Source organism: Capsella rubella, unplaced genomic scaffold (genome assembly GCF_000375325.1).
Source record: "Capsella rubella cultivar Monte Gargano unplaced genomic scaffold, Caprub1_0 scaffold_2, whole genome shotgun sequence".
NCBI lineage: Eukaryota > Viridiplantae > Streptophyta > Magnoliopsida > Brassicales > Brassicaceae > Capsella > Capsella rubella.
Genome location: NW_006238922.1, coordinates 8,625,648 through 8,641,430, shown reverse-complemented (window position 1 = coordinate 8,641,430; position 15,783 = coordinate 8,625,648). Strand labels below are relative to the sequence as shown.

Genomic DNA, 15,783 nt, shown 5'->3' with positions numbered 1-15,783 from the left:
CGAAAATATAGCAAAAAGATATTTATATATTTCCTTGAAATATACTTAAAAAACCAATATAGCATGTGACCAAAAATAAAATCATCAAATAAACATTTTTATTATTAACATCAATTTAATAATATATTAACTCCCCAATTTCGCTGGATATTAACTAATATGCAATTAACATTTAATAGTTTTAAGTAAGTTCAGGAAATCATATCACACGATTATTATATTTTCCATATAATATAACATTGCCAATCCACAAAAAGAATTAAACAGTTAATGGAATAAAATAGTTATTTAAAATTTCATTACTTAGTAAAATATTTAATATATTTTTTGTTCAATTGATTCATTTCTTTTTGAAGATTTAAACAGAGATAAGTTTGTAGTTTATAAATGTGACTCTTTGCTTACATTTCTTCAAATTTTACGGTAATACAAAATAAAACATTATACTCTAATTACAAGCTATACGTTTCTACAACCTAATAATTAACGGTATTGTTTTTTTAAATGTTGTTAATTAGAGGCAATATAATGTTGGTTTTTTAAAAAAAATATATGTTAATGATGCCATTTATAAAAAGTATATATATATATATATATATAATCTTATCTTAGAAGGAAAGAACGAGCACAAAAAGAAACGGTTAATTCAAAAAAAAAGAATTATATAACTATTTCTCATCAAAAACAAGATGATATAAAAAATTTGGAAACTTAAATTCAAGTTCAACTTTTAAATATCAAATGACGGGTATCATACATGAATATGAAATTTAAATAGCAAAAGTAAGTTTCAAATTACTTAAATATTTCAAATATCGGGACAAGAAATAACGAATACAGAAAGAGAACGAGTAATTTAATTAGTTAAATACAAGCTATATAATGTTGGTTTTTTTAAAAAATGTAAATTATTTCATTTATATAAAAAAAATATATGATATTATCTTAGAGAGAAAGAACGGGAACAAAAAGGGAATGGGTAATTCAAAAAAAAAAAAAAATCTAAACTATTTCTCATCAAAAACAAGCCTATAAAAAAATTTGGAAACTTAAATTTAATTTTAACTTTCAAATATCAAATGACGGGTATGATACAAGAATATGAAATTTTAATAGCAAAAGTAAGTTTCACTTAAAAATTTCAAATATTGGGACAAGAAATAACGGAAAGGGAACGGGTAATTTAGAAAATAAAAAATTATTATCTTAACTAATTCTAATAATATACAAAAGGGAATTATGGGTAACGGGCAAGCTGAAGACATACTATTTATTCATGTGGGTGGACCAAAATATTTCAATTTGTTGTAGGACATGCATAGTGAACGGGTTTGACTGTTCTGATATCTATATTTATGTTATTTTATTCAAAAATTTTAATGTTTTTCATTAGTTTATGTGATGTGATAGTTCACAAATTTAATTGATTTCTAATTTATCAGTCATTCAGTTCACACTCGATCCGAGTCTTATATCATGTCGATTAAAATATTAGAAACTTTATGATAAACATAGTTTTTGCAACCAATCCCGCACGTACGTGCGGGTCCATCTCTAGTATACGATATACACTTATTTTTTTTTTGTAGTATTAGAAAATATCATTGATTCAAGAGACATATGTTAGCGAAGGATCATGTCTCTTTTTTTTTTTATCCGGCCTTCTAACATCTAATTCCACCATATTGATACTACTTTGTTATCAATTTGTTTAATGACGTTTTCTAATGCAATCATATAAGAAGTCCGCTTATCAATTATTTTTCTTCATAATTTCACTAAAAATAAAAATACATTGAATTTTCCTATGCACCTAAAAATACAAATACATGAATATATAATTGCTTAATTACACAGTAAATATTATTATTTTACCAATACAAAATATTATCAAATATTATAACCTAGGAAGCTAAAATAAATAATCCAAGATCATTTTAAAATCAAGGCCCATTAAAAACTTCGGGTCCAGTAAATATAAGCATCCTCCCGCGGTTCCGCCCTAAATCAGTAATTTTCCCGCCACTTTCCTTCGTCTTCTCCACTCGCCACAACAAAAGCTTCTCTCTTTCTCTCTCTCTAGGAAACGCAGAGAGTGAAGTTGAAAGAGCGATGGCTACAGATGAGGAGATTAAGAATGAATTCAAAAGAAGCGGCTTTACTCTTGTGGAAGAAGACGAGATTCTTCAAAAATGTACTCGACACCAATCCCTAATTTTCTCTCTGCCCAGATCTTGAGACTTTTGTTTTTCTTTTCTGACATATTTGGTTTATCAGGTGTCACTCTCTGTATAAATTACAGTCTGAAGCCTTCTGATCTCGTTTCAAGTTGGGAACTTTATCATCTCAATCGGTAAAAAAATCACATTTTGTTTTCTCCCCTTTCTCTTCATTTAATTTGCCATCTGCCCAATTTCTCCAAATTCATAGTAAAATTCAATTCTTTGTATGCCCATAGAGATTCTATTGAGTTTGTAAGTGTATGTGTAGTTTAACAACTTGTAATGAAATAGTGAGTTCATGTTTGAGAGTGGTTGTGTTAGTGATTCTAAGGCATATGTATACCTTTTCCTGGTGATGTTATTGATGAACTAGAGAATTGAGATTTGTTTTCCTTTGTGTTTGGGTTGGATGCAACAGACAACTTCTTGATCAAACTGTTAAGAAGGATGAGATGGATGGGTTTGTATTGCATCTTCAGAACGAACAGAAAGAATCTATTATGAGAGAAGAAGCATCTGGTCTGCATCTTTACTCAAATAGAGATATAGATATGTAAGTGCTTTTGCCAGGTTTCTTCTTACTTGTATCAAATTTTACCAGATTTGTTTTTGAAGATATGTAAATTTGTTTTTTGATCTAGGCTTTTGGACAAGGTGCATGAAGATACGGGAGAGATTGTAACTACCCCTACAAATAAGTCTCAACGGTTACATCCAGATCCGTTTGATTCGATAAGTAGATCAAAAGATTACGGTTACTCTACTGGGAAGTCAGTTGGACATGTGACACCTTTTGGGCGACGAATCGAAAAGTTTGTGGTGAAGCTCAACATAGGTAATGTAGCGGCTCATGCAGAGAATGGAAACAACAATGATGTAGAGAATAACGAGGATGATATTATTAAGAGAGTTCAAACCAGCCAGCGGTGTTCTCTAAAAGTCAATGGATCAGGCCCTGAACCAGGTTGCAGGTTCATGTATGACAGAACTGAGGACAGGTTTAATGCACTAGAGAATCGGATCATAAGGCATGCAGATGCATTTGCTGCCTCGGGGTTATATGAGGAACAGGTTGATCCTGCTGTTGCTTCACAGGTAGCTTTTCTCGTACACACTACTTTGATGTTAAATAAGTTAACATTGGGGTATAGAGCTGCTTACATTGTGCTACTGATTGCTTCAGAGAAGTATATTTGCTGTGGGAATGATTTGTTGTGATGGAGAGGGGCATTTGAATGACAAGTCCATTTTATTGCAGAGCAGGTTAATTATACTTGATTACTGGCATAACTGTCTCTCAAACATGAAGCCTTAATTCAAAATTCTCTATCCTAATGCCAATATATTTATGATTGCAGTGCGGAGCGTACTTCCGGACAGCGTGTTCCACTGGACTTAAACAGGCTAGATCAGTTCTCCATTTTTCCTGGACAGGTAATATCTTAAAGCTAACAACTTTAGATTTTGTGTGTCTTCCATAATATAACATTCATGTGGATGTGATCTGATGCAGATAGTTGGCATTGAGGGACAAAATCCTAGTGGACATTATCTCACTGCATCTAAGCTGGTAGATTTAGTTCCTTTAACACGTGCTGTTGACGTCGATCTACCTCCTGCTAAGAGGCAAAACTTGGATCCGGACGTCTTAGCTCCTGCAGAAGAATCCTGTGAAAAATCAGAGGTTTCATTTGTAAGTATGCAATAATTATTTTCATTTTTATTGATTCTGGCGCATTCTTTCTACATATATTCTGACATGTACACACATAATCTAAATGCTAAGATTAGGTAACTTCAGAACATTGAAAATTGTAGAGACACAAAGCTATCTTTCTTAGGTAGGATGGTAACTTAAAAGACTGGAGCTCCTTTAGTTCCGATATTGCCAGATAAAAATTAGTATGTATGTATGTATATATATTTGTTCTGTTTTCATGCACATATGTTAAGTTGCCATTTTCAAGCACGAGCGTGATTTGTTTTGAATCATGTAGCATCATTTTCTAGTTTGGGATTTAAATGGATGCTTAAAGGTATTTATGTTGATAGATAATTGCATCCGGACCATTCACCACATCAGACAACTTGCTGTTTGAGCCACTGAATGAGCTACTAGCCTATGCAAGAAGAAAGCCACCACAATTACTCGTACTGGTTAGTAACTAGAATGCATTCTGACCTTTTATTGACTAAATGTCTCGTCTCGTGCATGATTGTGCCTTGTGGTCGCTTACTTTTTTGTTTGGAAACGCAGCTTGGACCATTTGTGGATTCTGAGCATCCAGATATTAAGAAAGGAGCTGTTGATGCCACCTTTAATGAGATATTCCAAGTCGAAGTCCTCAGGAAGGTACTGAAAATAGGACAGTAGTTATACTGAACACTGAGTGACTTTGGAATAGACAAAGATGTTAATATTTTTGAGTTTCTCAGTTGCAAGACTATGTGGAATTCATGGGTTCAGAAGTAAGAGTGGTTTTGGTCCCATCCATTCGTGATGCCAACCATGATTTCATATTCCCACAGGTGCTCTTTTCTTTGTCTTTCAAAATCTCTCTTCCCGCTTTTAAGTATCTATCTTCTCTATTTTGATATGAAAAGTTCCCCCTTGCATTTGCAGGCTCCTTTTGATATTCACATACCTGATCTCGAACATCAGGTACCTGATTCTTCTCCTTAACAAGTGTCCATTTCATCACTCAACTCTCTGTGAACAGGTGGATAAATTTACTATATTCTCTTCTCTTTCTTCTGTCATACATACAGATGACCAGCCTTTCAAACCCGGGGACCTTTGAGGCAAACCAGGTAATAAATAAAATCACTGTGACAATTCTCTTCTGCGAAGCCATATTCTCTCCAGTCCTTACAACAGACATTAATTGGGGATTCTCAGGTGAAGGTAGGCTGCTGCACGGTGGATGTACTAAAGCAGCTAAGTGGGGAGGAGATGTCAAGAAATCCAAGTGGAGTCCCCACTGATCGCATGGCCAGACTTGCTAGCCATCTCCTCCGTCAGAGAAGGTAACTTTTACATTTACTAGATCCAAGTATTTTCTCAGCTAAAGAATACTTAAAAAATTGGATTCTTATGAAACAGCTTCTATCCTCTGTATCCACCGCCAGACAGCCTCCCTTATGATTCCTCACTTGCTCCTAAGGCGCTAGAGATTTTAGAAATCCCAGATATTCTCCTGCTTCCATCAGACATGAGGTACTTTGTGAAGGTGAGTTAGTATGGTAATAGTGGCATCAAATGCATAAGCTAGAAGCTAAAGAAGAATCACTAAATAGTTTCCTGATTGTGAAGGTTTTATCCCTTGGGGAAGGGGAAGATGCAGCTAAGTGTGTTTGTGTAAACCCGGGAAGACTTGCGAAAGGAGAAGGGGCAGGGACTTTTGTTGAGCTTACCTACAAGGGCTGTCCGGAATCGATGCACGCTTCCATCATCTCTATTTAAAGCAGACCTGCAATGTTTTGGCCAACTCTGCTAATTTTTCATATATAAGAGAAGCCTTTGATTCTACAGACTTTCCTTGCTACCATTATTTGCAATGTAGTCTTGAAAGTTCAGATGTATAGTAAATTTCGCCTCATCAAGATTCACAAATTAGAAATTCAAAGGAGATGCCAAAAGGAGCTGTTGTGAGAACTTTTAGGTTTAGTCGGCATTCTGACACTTGTAGGGTGGAAACAATCAGAGAGTAGTGAATGAGATTATAAGAGATTTATATCCAGAAGAGGAAGCTTTGTTTTACGAAAGATTTATTTATTCGTATTAGGTTCATGCCATTAGAGAAATGGCCAGTACTCTCCTACGTATGAATGTATCCAAGACGCATATAAAGTAAAACCAAAACCACTCTTTATTAATTAATAGTAATTAATTTAGTACACTACTGGTCACTAAATTTTCTTACAGAAAAGCTCAACCTCGTGATGCCACAGACAAAACTCGCAAGCAGAAGAAGTGTTCATGAGATCGTCCTCACCATGTGTGTGCCAACCACGGTTCCTTGTTAAGAACGCCATGGTTTTACCATCGCACCCGCACTCTTCTCGGACGTAAGCTGTTTTGAGTACTTCCATCACCGGGTTGGCGTGATCCCAAACGATGTCTCTAAACTGTCTAATCTTGTATCGAAGATCCACAAGCTCCTCTATGGTAGTTGACATCAACGGCTTTATAAAAGAAGACAAGATCTTGAAACCCTTTTGCTTTGTTTTGCCTTTACGACAGATTAGAATCATCCCATAGACATATTTTGCCTCTTTGGACCCTTTTTCTGCAGCTTCAGCTAAATATTTGAGTCCTCTGCGTTTACGATTATCTAGAAAGTAGTAGATGAATCCCGTCCGATACAAAGCTTCAGGGTTTCCATTCTTGCAACACCTTTTGAAAAAATTGTAGAACCTCCTACGGTTGTGATGCCATGGGAATAACGGGGTTTCTTGGAGCGAAAGTCTGCCGATAACATATCGATTATCGCAGACATGTCGAAACGGTTTCGAAACTAATCTGAGATTACGAACCCCTGACAAGGAAGAAGCAGCGATATTTGATGAAATCTCTACAAGAAGATCATCAGGTAAAGAATCGAGGCGAATTCTTGTTTTGCCAGAGGAGGAACGAGAAGATGATACCATGTTGTTGAGATTTAAGAGTACCGTTTATAATTTTGGCCAACTCCGTTTTATTGCTATATATATATATACAGAGAGCTCAATTCGTTTTCCTTTTTTGATTAGGACTTAGGAGAGACAAATTGTTCCTTTTTTCCATATTATAAAAGGAAAAAAAATAGATAGATGACTAAAAAAAAACAGTAAAAAAATTCATAATAGGTTTAAAATCGTATTCTTGACCCGTTTAGGATTTCACACCCGATAGACTCGAGAAGTTAGTTTATGATATATTGTATGTCGTCCATCGGACAGGATCACAAACTCACTTTAGCCGGTTTTCTTTTCGAATTGTTCTTTGGTCGGACCTTTACAAAAGCGTTTTGGAGATCCTGCAACAAAAAAAAGGTTTCACTGGAATCAATAAAGACATTAAACCTAAGTTTCATAAACTACTCAATTGTTTTGTCAACAGATAAACAAAAAATTAGCAACCCATTGTAAAGAGCTTCTATAGATCAGAAGATAAATAGATTCTATAATTGCAAGAGAAGCATGTAGTAACTAACATGAATTTGAAATTGGAAAATGAAGAAGGTGAGAAGAAGTAAGTACAAACGAAAAAGGAGTTATGATATTATAAAATCAAGAGGACCTGAAACACTTGACACAACCCTATTCCTCAACTTCTTCTCTCTTGTGTCTTATCAAAGACTCTCTCTTTCTCTCTCTCTCTCTCTCTCTCTCTCTGATGGCATCGCCTCTGTTCTGCTCTTATCAACCATAGACATTCTCTCTCTCATCTCACCCCTAACTAGCTAGGTTCAAATTAATACAATCAAACTACTAAAGAGACAGTCCTTCCCATATCCTCATACCAATGTTAAGCATCAAGGATGCATAAAAAATTTAAATTCCTAATACCATCTCCACCATCTGTGTCCAGATGATGTAAAGACACAAACCCAAGCTAAAAGTTTTCAGCTATTTTATTCATGATCACACAAAACTAGTAGTAAACCACTTATGTAAGGTGTTCACAAATAGAATGTGACATGTTTACCTGATGATCAGAAGAATCAGTAGCAGATGTTTCAGCAGTCCAAAGGCTTTCTAAATTGAAATAACCCCTGGCTTTCTCATCAAGTGCATGTACTACAAACTTCCCTACACGTATCCAGAGAAAAAAAAAATTACAGCCAACACAATCCCAAAGAAACATAAAAATCAACACTTGCAGATACAAAAGGCAGTGGCACATGAACACGAACCGTAGTCTATGACAATCCACTTGCTATTGTACCCTTGCACAGAAGGCAGCATTATATGCTTGGCTCCTTTCTGCTTTTGCTTGGTCTGTGAGTAAAACAAAGCCAAAGAATGAATATAAAAAACCAGTGACAACTCTTCTGTACCAAAATAACAATTACTCAAAACGAATCCAAAACACCATTATCACAAAAATGGCTACACCCAAATGTTTGATTGAGGATTGAATCAAATAAGAAGAAGGGTGGAAATCGTGTACCCTATAGACTAATGCTTGAGCGATGTTTCTTAAGTGCCAATCAGATCTTCCTGTAGCAACGACCATGTTATCGGCCCAGAAGCAATGATTGTGAGTGGGAATCACCGTCACGTTATCAGCTTTGACGTCGGCGAGTATCTTCTCCACTTCGGGAAGCGTGAGAACCTCTGAGACATCATAGGCCCCGGCGGTTGAAGAGAAAAAGGGAGAGGAAGTGAAGATGCGATTCGGATCAGATAAACTTAGCTTCCATGATTGATCTCGAAGAAGAGAGGAGGTACGAGATCGGAGAGCCGTCAACATTTTGAACTAGCGGTTGTGAAATGGGCACGATTGGGTTAAACCCTAGACCGAGTTGATTGACCGGACGGTGCGATTTCCTTTTTTTTTTTTTTTTTTTCCGGTTGCTGCTTTAATATTTAGTTATTTACCACATAAAAAAAACAATTACACAACAAAAATGAAAATTGTTACTGTTGTAAAAAAAAAACGAAAGAGAAAAATATGATTCCACGATTTGTTCACGAATTTTTTACATGTAAATTCGTTGAACCGCTATTTTATTAACATCTGTTAACAATATAGTTTTTACACCCAAAATTATGTTATTGTTAATAAAATTTAATGTAATGTACCTCTATTTGAGAAATCACATTATACTACTGTATTCAAAATGAAATTATAATAGCCATCAAAATATCAATATATTTTAAGAAATTGATCGTAAAAATTAGCCAAAATATACAGTATTTGGTAAAGCAAACTGACCACTGAAAATAGAAAATACTTGCACAAGATTGATGGAAGGTTTACAGAATATTAGAAACAATGACATTTGTTAAAATACTACTATATATGTTAGTCCAATTTTAGTATTGTGCAGTAAAAAATTATCATATTTTATATTTTTACATACATATATGTATGGCTATGTAACCTTATTTTAGCACCAAAAAAACGTCAATTTGGATAGAACGAGATTCGTGTTGAAGGCTCTTCTTTTGTCACTCTATGTCTGGTGAGTGAGGAGATTCTTAAGCTGAGGATTCAATTAAATCAGTGTTTTCTTAGCTGAATGAGCTAGATAAATAGCTCATATGTATTAAAAGTGTCTGGCATATCTTGGAAGTTTTTGCATGTAAGATGAATCTAATTTGATTTAACCATAAAATGTATAACTTGTTAGTTTCAAACTTGTTTTCAAGCTCTTCTATATTTACAATTATATTTTGTTATTAATCTAAATTATGTTTTTGGTAAGACATAGATGTTTGTATTCAACTAAATCCATATTAATTGATAATATTTTTCTTATGTGATAGAATAAATGATGTTGGCTTAAAATTGATCAAATTTCAAACAATTATATTTTTCAAACGGAAAGTTGCAGGATTAGCATCTTTAAACTATGTTATTTCGAAATATTTTTGAGAAGATACAAAAAAAATATCAAACTCAACTAACATGGAATTCTTACTTTGCGGATAAGTTTTGAAACCCATTATAAAGAGAAATGATATTCAAGAAGATTTCTATGTGTTTTTATATAGAAATCTTCTTGAATATCATTTCTCTTTATGCTCCCTCCATGGCTAATTCCAAGATTCAGTCATTTGACATAACATTAAAACCTCTTGCTATCAAAGCTTCAGCAGTGCCTTTGAAGTCCTTATCATTGGACACAAGAAGTATGTTGCAGAGATAGAACTACTGATTTTGAGAACATCCTTCGTATATGCTATATTTACCAAACCAGTTTAAGACTATCAATAACCGGTTTTAACCATCTTCTAATACATTAGAACCGACAAACGATATGATATGCTCATCTATATCCTCATATATGTCTTCTTGTAAATTTTCATCATCTGCTTATAACGTGATCTCCTATCAGCATCACGTCTTGTTCTTCCATGTCTACTTTCTCTAACATGATTAAAGTGGTGTGATGTTAAAAAGTTTCTAATTATCATCCATATATCTATAAAATTATACTTTTCGTGTTTATGTTTAAGTGTAAATATGCAATTAGTTCTTTTTTCCAAAAACAAGCATATTAGACCTAGAATCATACATCCACCATATATATAAAACTAAATTGCACCATTTTTGTTTGTTAACAATTACATTAGAAAAGTTTGATCAATTAAATCAGAAAAAGATTGTATACATACAGAACAAAACGCGATAAACACGAATATTACATACTAATTTATAAATTGTATAATTTCTTCCAACCAAACTTGATCTTCATTTAATAATGCTATTTGTTTTGCGATTTGGAAGATAGTCACTTTACGTTAAAAAGATAAATTTTGTTAGTTTTTTTTTTTTTTTTTTTTTGGCTTGTAAATTTTTGTTAGTTCAAAAATAGAAAAGCATAAGAATTTTTGTTTTCCACTTTTTTTTTATAAATAATTAAATTATAGAAACTTATGTCCACGTGTAATAAGTTATTCTTGAATTAAAAGCCTAAACTCTAAAAGCATATTCCATTGGAAACAGAGGAGTATATTCCGCTCAATCATCATCGCTCGATGGATACATAGATACAGATCGACATAATGATTTTGTTTTGTGAATAATAATATACATATTCAATATTAACATAGGGTATTAAAATATCCTTTGGATACATCATCAGAATTTATAAATACTTATATAAAATTTCGGATAAATGCAACTTCAGAGTTCAGATATTAGCTGTGTTTGTCATTAAATATGAACAATACTAAAATACCTAATCTGTAGTGTACATAGAATCGTGTAGACTTGCTAGTAAAAGAAATAAAATAAATAATCGTCTGTTGTTTGTTGCCGAAGAAAAAGCTAAAAAATCTAAGGGAAGCAAAATTGAGGAAGAAGAAGAAGAAGAAGCCATAAGAGAAAGAGAGAGAGAGACTCAAGGCAAATCTTTCTATACGCAACCTTATGGATTCATGTCGTCTCTGTATCATCTTCTTCTTGCTGCGTGATTGAAACCCTACGATCAAGATTTTCAAGATCCATCGATCACCATTGATGATGGATGAATCGGTGGTGGCTTCATCATCTTCTTCCTCTTCGTCTCACTATATCTCAATTTTCACGAATTTTCCTCTCATCTCTGCCCTCTTAGCTTTCACCATCGCACAGTTCATCAAATTCTTCACCTCCTGGTACGTTTTCATATCCATGATGGTGTGAGAGGTCATGTTCTTGAATCTTGTTATGATGTTTCTTGAAATTGTTGAGTTTCGATCATCTAGTATGATTTGATCTTTGAAAGCTCTGGTGTAAGTGTTTGTTTAGGTATAAGGAAAGGAGATGGGATTTGAAAAGGCTTGTTGGGTCTGGAGGTATGCCTTCTTCACATTCAGCAACAGTTACAGCTTTAGCTTTAGCTGTTGGTTTACAAGAAGGCTTTGGTGGTTCACATTTTGCTATCGCTTTGGTTCTCACTGCCATTGTATGTTTTTGCTTACTCGCTTACCTTTCATCTACTACTTCAGGGGATTGTTAAATTTATTCATGTTGTGTGTTGCAGGTGATGTATGATGCAACTGGTGTAAGATTACATGCTGGACGCCAAGCTGAGGTTTGATTTGTTTGTTTTCTTTAGTTGTCAGAACTCAAAAAGCTCTGTTCTTGTTTACTGATTTGGGTCTGCTTCGTCATATTTTACAGGTTCTGAATCAGATTGTGTATGAACTTCCAGCAGAGCATCCTCTGGCTGAAAGCATACCTTTGCGTGAACTTCTAGGTCATACTCCTCCTCAGGTAAGGAAGTATGAGACTTAGATATGGTTTCTATGTAAGACTAGTAAGAGATTTGATTGTGGTCAGTACATGAGCTTTATCTTTTGGTGTTATCAGGTCATTGCTGGTGGAATGCTTGGAATTTGTACAGCAGTTGCTGGGTACTTAGTCACCTTGATAGGCAAGTCAGCTTAGGTGTAGCAAAAACTCGCCTTTTATGCTCCATCATGTGTCAAAGCCACTGGTAGTTTAGTTGAAACAGCCATGACATGCAAATGGACTATGGAAACTGGTTTCATTCTTTTCTTCCTTTTTGTTGTTGCTCAGCTCTTATTATTGACACCATAGTATAGGTCTGATCTTGTAAGGAAACATGAAACTTCATTACAAAGTGGTAAAAGAAAAGAGTTTGAAGCTTTAACTCTGTGAAAAACACAGCTTATGCTGGTTCCCTCTGTTTATTTTGGCTCATTAAAACACAACATATGCATTTAACTTTTTGCTTATTCTGCCACTTTGAAGATGGCCCAAGCTAAAGCTGATATGATTCCTCTAATGGATGGTGTAAGGAGGACATAAATATTGATATGTCGATATAAGCTCCTAAAATGAGACATACTTTATAAAAACAAGCAGGTCATGTGAGCTAATTAAGTACCTGTTGTGATGGAGATAAGAGATTCATGCATAGATTCATTTAACCCACAAGTTATCTTTGATTTTCATTTAGCCACAAATTGATTCGTTCTTAAGTACAAAGGGACTCTATATCCCAAGAAAAACAGTGTTTCTGATGAGTATGTCAACAATGGGTCGAACATATTTTTATGATGTTAAATAGGGTTTTTCGGTCCAGCCCAGCCTTTTATTTAAAGCTCCGTCCTGAATGAATCCTAAAATCACAATGCAAAACACTTTTATTCTTTTAATCAGAAAGCTTATCACATTCGTTTTTTGTGTGTCACATTAGAAAGCTGATCAAAAATAGAAAATGTGAGTTAAAAGACGAGTAACATATACACACCATAACACAAAACTAAAATAATGAAAAATCCATAAGAAACCAAAAGAGCATAAGGGGACCTGTCAAAGACCACGTGACTTTGTCAGTCAAACCCGGACCCGCTTTTTCCCCTAACCCGGACCGACAAAAACCCATCTCTCACCGCTCCTCCCGATATCTCTAACCGTACACGTGTCCTAATCCCCCTAACACACACTCACCAAAAAAACCACCTTCATCTATCACCGTACACGTGTCCTAATCCCCCTACACACACTCACCAAAAAAAAAAACCACCTTCGTCTGTAAAAAAAAAGGAAAAATCTAAAATCTAAAGTTACCGTTAAAAAGTACAACTGTTGTTACTCGTAGAATCTTAAAAAAAGAAAGGTAAATACACCAAACCACACTGACTCTTGGGAACTACATAATTAACTTTTTCCGAAACTCATCTCCCAAGATTCCTCCTAATTGTTTGTGATTGTTCCCATTGCATTTTGCATTATCATCATTTATACACTCTTAATTTATAAATATGGTGATTACGAGTACTACTTAATCACCTCTCCCCACGAACACATGATTAATCACTTTTCTTCTTTTTACAGTATTATTATTATTAAGGAATCACAAACCAGATCTGAGCATTACTATAAAACCCTACTAATTAATAAAATAGTGGGTGTATAGTCTATACATGATGTTATGCCATTTATACAGAAGAAAACAGAGTTAAAAAAACTTAATTAAAGACTATCATATTCGTCTCTACTACACATACACGAAACAGCCCATCTGGTATTAATGTCTCTCTACTTATGAATCTCTCACTTCATCATCAAGTGGGTTCTATGAGAGTGACGACTCTTTGATTCCTTCGCCACATCTTTCTCCCCCCTTCCCTCACTTTGATATTATTATTATCCTCTTCGTCTAAGTCCTCTCTCTATCTCTATATCCACTAAAAAGCTTTTGTAAGAAGTTAGAAAACATATATATCTCTGTGTTCTGTAAGAAAATGAGATCTGGTGTAGAAGATAACAAAGGATGGATTGGACCATCGACTCCTGAGATATCCAATGGTTTTGAGTTTCAGAAAGGTTCTAACCGTACACCTAACCATCACCGCTCTGCTATGGGGAAGCCTGCACCGTCGAAATGGGACGATGCTCAGAAATGGCTTTCTGGTGTAGGCCTTGCTCGTGGCGGTGGTGGTGGTGGGGAGAAGAGTAGTCATCATCATTCTAGGAGTAATAAGCCGAGAAACTCTAACGCTGATGATCTTAGACTTATAGCTTCGGCTTCACAAAGAGAACGTGATGGTGAAGATCAGTATGTTGAGTATGATGATGAAGAAGCCGCGGCGGGGAGGCCAGAGGTTGAGACTAAGAACGTTGACTGTGGTGAATCTGTTTGGAGGAAAGAGACTAGTATTAATCCGACGGCTGTGATTAGATCGGTTTGTGTGAGGGATATGGGGACTGAGATGACTCCTATTGGGAGTCAAGAGCCTTCTAGAACAGCTACCCCGGTTCGAGCCACTACGCCGGTTGGGAGGAGTCCTGTGACTTCGCCGGTGAGGGGTTCGCAACGTGGCGAGGCGGTGGGGACGGTGACGGAGACTGTGATGATGGAGGTTAGGAGGGTAGAGAATAGTAATAATGAGATGAGTAATGGCTTTGGGGAGAGTAAGAAGGCGATGAGTGCTATGGACGCTCGAGCCATGGCTTGGGATGAAGCCGAACGGGCTAAGTATATGGCAAGGTGATTAACATTAATTAGTTTTATTGATTGGCTAAAGTAAATGTGATTAGTGTTTGATATAGGAATTTTTTTGGTACTTTGTTTTGGAATTAATTAGGTATAAGAGAGAGGAGGTGAAGATTCAAGCTTGGGAGAATCATGAGAAGAGAAAGGCCGAGATGGAGATGAAGAAAATGGAGGTATAATGTTGTGTGTAATTTAGGGATTAGCATTACTTAATCCGAGTTTTGGTTCAGCTTTAAATTTTCGATTTCTCGATATCTCTAAAAGTAGAAGTAAAAGAAAACGCATATCAACCAATTTGAGAGATATATGTTTTAGGATTGAAAAGGTTTCGTGAACAATGTGTGAATGTTTTGTGTAGGTGAAGGCAGAGAGAATGAAAGCAAGAGCAGAGGAGAAGCTAGCAAACAAGCTGGCCGCGACGAAAAGGATAGCGGAAGAGAGGAGGGCAAACGCGGAGGCGAAGCTGAACGAAAAGGCGGTGAGGACTTCAGAGAAGGCTGATTATATAAGGAGAAGTGGTCATTTGCCTTCTTCTTTCTCTTTCTCCTTTAAGCTTCCTTCTCGCTGTCGCTGTTGGTGTCAATAGTCTTGTGTATTCACATTATTGTCTTTAGAAATGTAATCATATGGATTTAGTGATTCTATAACTAATGCAAAACAAAAAGTTCAATGGTGTTGCTTGGGGGAAGTAGATAGAAGAGAGACAAGAAAAAGGAGAGATGATGATATGACTTATGAAGGCATGAATGAGTTTGAGATATCGAGCCAGGGACTCTTGGAGTTAGCTAGACAAGGTCCCCACGAGTCATATGAATACTAGGCCACTAGCTTTCTATTTTGTAGAAACATAAACACATTGGGAACCCATATTACGGGTAAAATCAAAAGTTAGCTTT

General features: G+C 35.4%; 5 protein-coding genes across 6 annotated transcripts; 3 read left to right on the top strand and 2 right to left on the bottom strand.

Moving 5' to 3' along the window:
* The first annotated feature begins 2,031 nt into the window (after nt 1-2,031).
* Nucleotides 2,032-5,962, top strand: LOC17894945 (DNA polymerase alpha subunit B). The gene is made up of 15 exons (XM_006300571.2): nt 2,032-2,194; nt 2,278-2,353; nt 2,641-2,775; nt 2,864-3,317; nt 3,406-3,485; nt 3,581-3,656; nt 3,736-3,915; nt 4,275-4,379; nt 4,480-4,575; nt 4,659-4,751; nt 4,846-4,884; nt 4,992-5,033; nt 5,122-5,249; nt 5,326-5,452; nt 5,536-5,962. Exons 1-15 carry the CDS (start codon nt 2,113-2,115, stop codon nt 5,683-5,685), a joined length of 1,863 nt encoding a protein of 620 aa, XP_006300633.2. The 5' UTR covers nt 2,032-2,112; the 3' UTR covers nt 5,686-5,962.
* A 169-nt stretch (nt 5,963-6,131) lies between these two features.
* Nucleotides 6,132-6,893, bottom strand: LOC17896496 (putative F-box protein At1g67623; the record flags this gene model as incomplete). Its single annotated transcript, XM_006301319.2, has 1 exon — nt 6,132-6,893. A coding segment is annotated over one exon (762 nt), but the record flags the coding sequence as incomplete, so codon positions are not given.
* A 49-nt stretch (nt 6,894-6,942) lies between these two features.
* LOC17896405 (protein Iojap-related, mitochondrial) lies at nt 6,943-8,764 on the bottom strand. Its single transcript, XM_006302804.2, has 4 exons — nt 8,377-8,764; nt 8,120-8,204; nt 7,912-8,015; nt 6,943-7,240 (listed from the first exon to the last, which is right to left on the bottom strand). The coding sequence occupies exons 1-4, from the start codon at nt 8,677-8,679 to the stop codon at nt 7,166-7,168; spliced, it is 567 nt and encodes a 188-aa protein (XP_006302866.1). The 5' UTR covers nt 8,680-8,764; the 3' UTR covers nt 6,943-7,165.
* Nucleotides 8,765-11,129: 2,365 nt separating this feature from the next.
* Nucleotides 11,130-12,535, top strand: LOC17894287 (uncharacterized membrane protein YuiD). Of its 2 annotated transcripts, none has more exons than XM_023787831.1 (5): nt 11,130-11,534; nt 11,668-11,824; nt 11,903-11,953; nt 12,043-12,143; nt 12,232-12,535. In XM_023787831.1, the coding sequence occupies exons 1-5, from the start codon at nt 11,398-11,400 to the stop codon at nt 12,281-12,283; spliced, it is 498 nt and encodes a 165-aa protein (XP_023643599.1). In that variant the 5' UTR covers nt 11,130-11,397; the 3' UTR covers nt 12,284-12,535. The 2 variants fall into 2 exon arrangements, with proteins under 2 accessions (XP_023643599.1, XP_006302908.1); XM_006302846.2 differs by having other exon boundaries at nt 11,181-11,534; nt 12,043-12,135.
* A 1,352-nt stretch (nt 12,536-13,887) lies between these two features.
* Nucleotides 13,888-15,561, top strand: LOC17894135. The gene is made up of 3 exons (XM_006302408.2): nt 13,888-14,881; nt 14,979-15,060; nt 15,246-15,561. Exons 1-3 carry the CDS (start codon nt 14,136-14,138, stop codon nt 15,471-15,473), a joined length of 1,056 nt encoding a protein of 351 aa, XP_006302470.1. The 5' UTR covers nt 13,888-14,135; the 3' UTR covers nt 15,474-15,561.
* Nucleotides 15,562-15,783: the final 222 nt, after the last annotated feature.

Coding starts and splice junctions, on each gene's coding strand:
- LOC17894945 (XM_006300571.2), top strand. CDS start 2,113: ATGGCTACAGATGAGGAGATTAAGAATGAATTCAAAAGAAGCGGCTTT. Junction 3,657..3,735: donor TCTCCATTTTTCCTGGACAG/GTAATATCTTAA, acceptor GATCTGATGCAG/ATAGTTGGCATTGAGGGACA. Junction 4,885..4,991: donor TACCTGATCTCGAACATCAG/GTACCTGATTCT, acceptor TCATACATACAG/ATGACCAGCCTTTCAAACCC.
- LOC17896405 (XM_006302804.2), bottom strand. CDS start 8,679: ATGTTGACGGCTCTCCGATCTCGTACCTCCTCTCTTCTTCGAGATCAA. Junction 8,016..8,119: donor GTGGATTGTCATAGACTACG/GTTCGTGTTCAT, acceptor GGATACGTGTAG/GGAAGTTTGTAGTACATGCA. Junction 7,241..7,911: donor CTGATTCTTCTGATCATCAG/GTAAACATGTCA, acceptor TTTTTGTTGCAG/GATCTCCAAAACGCTTTTGT.
- LOC17894287 (XM_006302846.2), top strand. CDS start 11,398: ATGATGGATGAATCGGTGGTGGCTTCATCATCTTCTTCCTCTTCGTCT. Junction 11,825..11,902: donor CTTTGGTTCTCACTGCCATT/GTATGTTTTTGC, acceptor TGTGTGTTGCAG/GTGATGTATGATGCAACTGG. Junction 11,954..12,042: donor ATGCTGGACGCCAAGCTGAG/GTTTGATTTGTT, acceptor CATATTTTACAG/GTTCTGAATCAGATTGTGTA.
- LOC17894135 (XM_006302408.2), top strand. CDS start 14,136: ATGAGATCTGGTGTAGAAGATAACAAAGGATGGATTGGACCATCGACT. Junction 14,882..14,978: donor CGGGCTAAGTATATGGCAAG/GTGATTAACATT, acceptor GGAATTAATTAG/GTATAAGAGAGAGGAGGTGA. Junction 15,061..15,245: donor TGGAGATGAAGAAAATGGAG/GTATAATGTTGT, acceptor TGTTTTGTGTAG/GTGAAGGCAGAGAGAATGAA.